General features: G+C 50.6%; 1 protein-coding gene across 1 annotated transcript in view; it reads right to left on the bottom strand.

The window, feature by feature from the left end:
- Positions 1-860: 860 nt before the first annotated feature.
- The window catches only part of LOC111664595 (semaphorin-4B-like), a 10,348-nt gene continuing 5,457 nt past the window's right edge, over positions 861-5,751 (bottom strand). The window contains exons 6-10 of the mRNA XM_087177379.1: positions 5,475-5,661; positions 5,169-5,284; positions 4,749-4,912; positions 4,512-4,606; positions 861-4,078 (exon numbers count right to left, since the gene is read on the bottom strand). Of these exons, the coding sequence (XP_087033505.1) occupies positions 3,246-4,078; positions 4,512-4,606; positions 4,749-4,912; positions 5,169-5,284; positions 5,475-5,661 (1,395 nt within the window). The 3' untranslated portion in view covers positions 861-3,245. The remainder of the gene's footprint in view (positions 4,079-4,511; positions 4,607-4,748; positions 4,913-5,168; positions 5,285-5,474; positions 5,662-5,751) is intronic.

Genomic DNA, 5,751 nt, shown 5'->3' with positions numbered 1-5,751 from the left:
TTGTTCTATGTTATCAGTTCTATTACAATTGTTTTTCTTCTTTTTTAATCTTTTTCTTGTCACTTTACTTGATTTGTCCTTTTCTTTTTAGCTCCTCAGTCTGTGAAGCTCTTTGAACGGCAGCGACCTGAATGAAAAGTATCATACAAATAAAGATATGATCATGGTCGAGGTCTTTACTTCAGCCTTGAAGATATTTTTCTTATGTCAGGACCTGATCCTGTGTCACTGATGACTTCATATTCTAGTTCCTCTTCTTCTGCCTCAGTAAAGTTTAACTGTGAATTATTACAATGGATACATGTTAGGTTTCCTCAGCGAACATGTGGTGACAGAAACAGCTGGATGGACGGAGAGAACTACATCATCACACATTTTAAAGGACCGGCCCGACATCGGGAGGAAATCCTCGTGTCCTAACGACGGACCGGTGAGAAGATAAAGTCTCAGTTTCGTGTCTCTTACATGTGAAAGTTGTAGTTTTATTTCTTTGGCTGCTTTCTGAGAGGACACACAGTTTTGTAAGATCAGTGCGGCTCGTAGTCCAGCTACCAAACACTCAGGATGTTTGTTTTCCTCTTCACATCCCCAGCAGCCTCCAGCTGGTTTGTCTGGTGTGAACAGGGACCAGTCTGTCGGTCCAGTCTGATGCAAGTCTGACCATTTCACAAAGATAAAGACTGACGCATTTTAAGCCAAAAACATTAGAAACCTTACCCCGAGGCTAACTCAGGCCTAAGACCAATGTTACCATGGTAACAATCAATGACACCTGACCGGCAGCACCCAACAACAAAAAACAGGAAAACATGGATCATAATTTGGAGTTTGCCGACATCGTTATAAAGAGAGCAGCAAGGTTTTTATTTAAAATCAGTTTTGTCTTTTTATTGTTTCAATAAAACGTCTTTGTAACTGTAGATTTCTTCCTAAAGACAAACACGTTCTGCTGAGCGTAAACAGGGCTGTTCCTCGGTCTTAATTTACCCAGAATTCATTTAGCCACAGTCTGGTTTAAGATAGTCCAGAACTAAACTGATTTTTTGCAACGGATGAATTCAGAGTCCGTCTGAAGTCTGTTTGTTGTAAGACACAGACAGAGTTCTGGACACATCGACCCCCCTGAACCAGCCACAAGCTAATTTCCCAAATGCTGGACTGTCTCTTTAAGTGTCTCGACATGAGCTGCAGCTGTTTCAGCTGAAACGATTTTTTTTAAAGAGGAGTCAAACATCATGTGACACAGAGCTGAGAGGAAACCCTCAGTCCAACAGAGACCTGCCTTCAATCCCACAGTCACTGTCTTCAACCCTGGCCCGGCAGGAGGCGGGGCTTGGTGACATCAGCTCCAGACACCTGGACCTAACACACCTTCAAAGGAACACACCAGGTTTCTGTCTCACTAAATCATGGCTGATCTGTTATCGCTTCAAAGAGGAAAATCAGCCGTTAGTTTCATCATCAGAGTGACGTCGTTTAAAAATACACATCGAAGAAGACGACAAATATTAACAACATCTTTACTCACAGAGCATCAGTCAAACATCTGTCCTCACATGTTCTCAGGGAACGTAACAGACGTTCTAACAGTGACGTTCTAACAGTGACGTTCTAACTTCTACGTTCTAACAGTGAGCAGCTCTGTGACCTTAGACGTGACCGGACTGAAGGTGAGACGAGCAGCTAGCTTTATCAGTCACTGACTGACTGACTGACTGACTGTTGTAACTTTGATGACTGTCAGTCAGTCACACAGTCAGTCAGTCAGTCAGTCAGTCACACAGTCAGTCAGTCAGTCAGTCACACACACAGTCAGTCAGTCACACAGTCAGTCAGTCAAACAGTCAGTCAGTCACACAGTCAGTCAGTCAGTCAGTCAGTCACACAGTCAGTCACACAGTCAGTCACTCAGTCAGTCAGTCAGTCAGTCACACACACAGTCAGTCAGTCACACAGTCAGTCAGTCAAACAGTCAGTCAGTCACACAGTCAGTCAGTCAGTCACACACACAGTCAGTCATCAGTCAGTCACACAGTCACACAGTCAGTCAGTCAGTCAGTCAGTCACCAGTCAGTCAGTCAGTCAGTCAGTCAGTCAGTCACACAGTCAGTCATCAGTCACACAGTCAGTCAGTCAGTCAGTCACACAGTCATCAGTCATCAGTCACACAGTCAGTCAGTCAGTCAGTCACACAGTCAGTCAGTCATCAGTCACACAGTCAGTCAGTCAGTCAGTCAGTCAGTCAGTCAGTAGTCAGTCATCAGTCACACAGTCAGTCAGTCATCTGTCACACAGTCAGTCAGTCAGTCAGTCAGTCACACAGTCAGTCAGTCAGTCAGTCACACAGTCAGTCAGTCACACAGTCAGTCATCAGTCAGTCAGTCACACAGTCAGTCAGTCAGTCAGTCAGTCACACAGTCAGTCAGTCACACAGTCAGTCAGTCAGTCAGTCAGTCAGTCAGTCAATGTCCTAAGTGTTGGTGTGAGGATCCAGGTTCTGATCAGAGGATCTGAAACATGATAAGTTCTTTAGTTCGGGACGTTCGGCTGCTCAGTGACACGTGACAAAGACAGAAACACAAAGAAAATCTAAACCTGGTGCTGATGATGAACCCGGGTTCAATCTGTTCAGTTTCTCAGCGTCAGATCCAATCAGCCGCAGCGTCACTAACTGACCAACGAGGAGGCCGACGATTGGATGAAGACTTCAGTGAAGAGCGGACTGCTGCATCGCCCGGCCGCCTCCTCGCCGCCTCGACAGGAAATGAGGGAACTGAGACTTCCTTCATGGTGGTGGACCAGATCCATGTCTGGGCCCCCAGGAGACGTGAAATAAGGCAAATGTGACGCGCCCGGCTTCCTGTCGGGGACAACTTCCCTCCAACGTGCGTTTGGCAGAATATATTCTCACAGAACCTCGAGGAGACACGTCTACAACCCGACAGTTCTGCTCAGGATCAACTCTTGAAGAATGATCCCGTAACAACAGGAGCTGTGGCATCAAAACACTGACTATTCTATAAAAACACTGACAGAACCAGGTGAACCGGATCAGCTCGTGTTCCGGCCTCAGAACCACAGAACACCGTCTCTCAGCCTATTAGATCCAAATGTGGCCGGTCAGGATCACAGGAGTCCAGCAGAACCTCTGGGCTGACTGACAGTCTCCATGATGACTCTGGTACCTGGGGGCCCCCCCCTCTCACCTCCGCTCTCATCTGTCACAGTTGAATGTGTGGGACCGTTCAGATGGGGGTGTTGGGTAAATGTCCATTGGAGCCTGTGAGGGCCCCGTTGCGGCCGAAGCCGCTGGCCTGTCCGCCTTGTGGACTTTGTCCGTTGCGTTTACTCAGAAACTGGTTCCCCCTGGGGGCCTCCTGCTCCACAGGGGTCCTTCTGTCAGAGTCTCTGGTCGGCGTTCCTGCCTGCGGGACCGTCTGGCGGCGGCAGCGCTGTTTGACCACGTACAGAAGGATGGTGATCAGTAAACTGAGGCACAGCACCAGCAGAACCGACACCACCACCAGCTCCTTCAGATAGCTGGGCCCCGGGGCCGACTGCAGCGGCTCCCCGTCCCGAGGGGCCGTGTCTTTCGGTCTGGACTCCAGCGTCCACAGGGTGAAGTTCCTGTCCAGCTGTCTGGTGATGACCTGAGGGTCCCTGCTGGACAGCGTGGGCTCGGTCTCTCCTCGTCTCGTGTCTTTTCTTTTCGGCCCCTCAGAGGTGTGCGGTCCGGGGCCGGGCCTGGCCTCGGCCTGGGTGGTGGGGACGGGGCGTGTCTGAGGCCGGGTGTTGCTGGTCGGAGTTTGAGCCACGGGGCTGCTCTTCTGTTTGACGTGGTAGATGGCCATTGGCTGCTGGTAGCCGTTCTCAGTGGACAGGCAGAGGTAGTGGCCCAGGGTGGCGGGAGTGGCCACGAAGCTCAGACTCCCGTCTCCCAGGTGCAGGTACAGGTCTGAGGACAGCCGGCTGTTGGGACGCTCCCACAGCTGCCGGGACAGCCGGGACGCCGCGGGACACTGCAGCCGCACCACTTCATTCAGAGACACTGACACCAGCTCACCTGCAGGACAAGAGGCTGACATACAGATTACACCTCACCAAAACCCGAATACACCTGGACCCCCCCCCTCCCCTCTGCAGAGCGGCATCAGGTATCAGCAGCGATCTACACCTGTCTGTGTTAGAGACACTAAAGACACTAATGCTCTTCACTGGCTCATTACACACTCCACACACTGTGTGAGCAGAGATACTGTGCTGCATCCGGTCCTGAACGGGACCCGGGGGGTTCCTTCTTTAAAAAGCAGAGTATCGATAAACTGACGTCATCGGTTCTGCTCTCAGTGGTTGAGAAATTAAGAAAATAGATTTCCTGTTTATTATTGCCTTTAAATCAACATGTTAACGGATCGTCGTCCAAACACGGTCAGAAAACGTCACGCTCACGTCGTGTATGTGGAGCATGTGACCAGCCTCAAAGCGCAGCAGCTGCGTTCAGGGACACTTACCTGCAGGCAGACTGTTGGGTCCAAACCGGGCTCTGTGTGTCAGCGTCACACTGTAACACGCCTCCTCCACGTTCCCTCTGTCCACGTCCTGAGCTCTGAGGAGGGAAGACGACAGTCACCTGATACAGCTGTCACACACCATCGTCTTCTTACAGTTTCCTGTTTCTTTATTTCAGATCAGTCCGTCTCTAATCACCATCACTTCCATCCTGTCAACATGAATCCTTCGGTACTCACAGACTGCTCTGAGTGTCGGGGGTCTTCACGCAGGCTCTGCCGGCAGCGTCCCAACCACAGAACGGGTCTCGGGCCAGAACACACTGAGCACAGGTCCAGTAAAAGGAACAGTTCGCTATGGGGACCCTGACCACGCCCTCCGATGTGCCGACATAGATCACACCCTGCAGTGGAACAGATGGAGGGAGGCACCGGTGTAAAACAAGACAAGTCAGTGGGTGGATGAGTGTCCAGATCCAGCACAGCTCCGCCCTCAACAGGAAACGGACGGACGGACCTACAAAGCTGCATCTGACACTTTGCTCAACACACAGACGTGGATGTTTCCTTCGTTAAGTGTGTTGGTGTAATGTGACGGTGTTGGAGACCAGACGTGGAGCTTATATCGAAGGTCACACGACATGTCGTCTCAGTGTTTACCTTGGGTACGGACAGCTTCAGGCTCTTGACGGGCTGCGGCTGCTCAAACACCTGGACCTCCTCGACGATGTGGGCCCCGGTCTGCAGCAGCACCGCTTTGTGTAGGTAACCGGACTCTGAAACAGGCAGGTTCCTCAGTCAGAGTCTCACACACAATATATCTAATGTTTTACCTCTTCACCCTCACTGATCTAAACATATCAGTGGTTGGCAGCACGAGAAAATCTGTTTATTTATTGCAGCAACATTTTATTTAAAGCTATTGTGAGCTTTTATTCTGAAAAGTTCTGTCAGTCAGTCAGTCACCTGTCAGCAGGAACAGGACGGTGTAGTCTCTGTTGTTGGCAGCCTGGACTCTCTGGACCGTCAGGTGACTGTAGCGCTCAGCTGACACCATGGTCAGACTCCTCCCCTCCGGCCGCACGCTGTCGTCTGCCAGGAAGTTCTCTTTGACGAAGCGCAGGGCGTTGTCTGAGGCGTTGTGCAGACCGCACTACGTCACCGCGAGGCAGAGTGACAGCAGGTCAGATCAAACAGTGGTAACGTGACAAACAGCACATACGTGACAAACAGCACATACGTG

The sequence above is a fragment of the Seriola lalandi genome, unplaced genomic scaffold (assembly GCF_002814215.2).
Source record: "Seriola lalandi dorsalis isolate HSWRI2012SDOR001 ecotype SW California unplaced genomic scaffold, Sedor1 jcf7180002054595, whole genome shotgun sequence".
Lineage (NCBI taxonomy): Eukaryota > Metazoa > Chordata > Actinopteri > Carangiformes > Carangidae > Seriola > Seriola lalandi.
The sequence above is the reverse complement of the archived record's forward strand: the minus strand, read 5'-3'. Positions and strand labels throughout refer to the sequence as shown.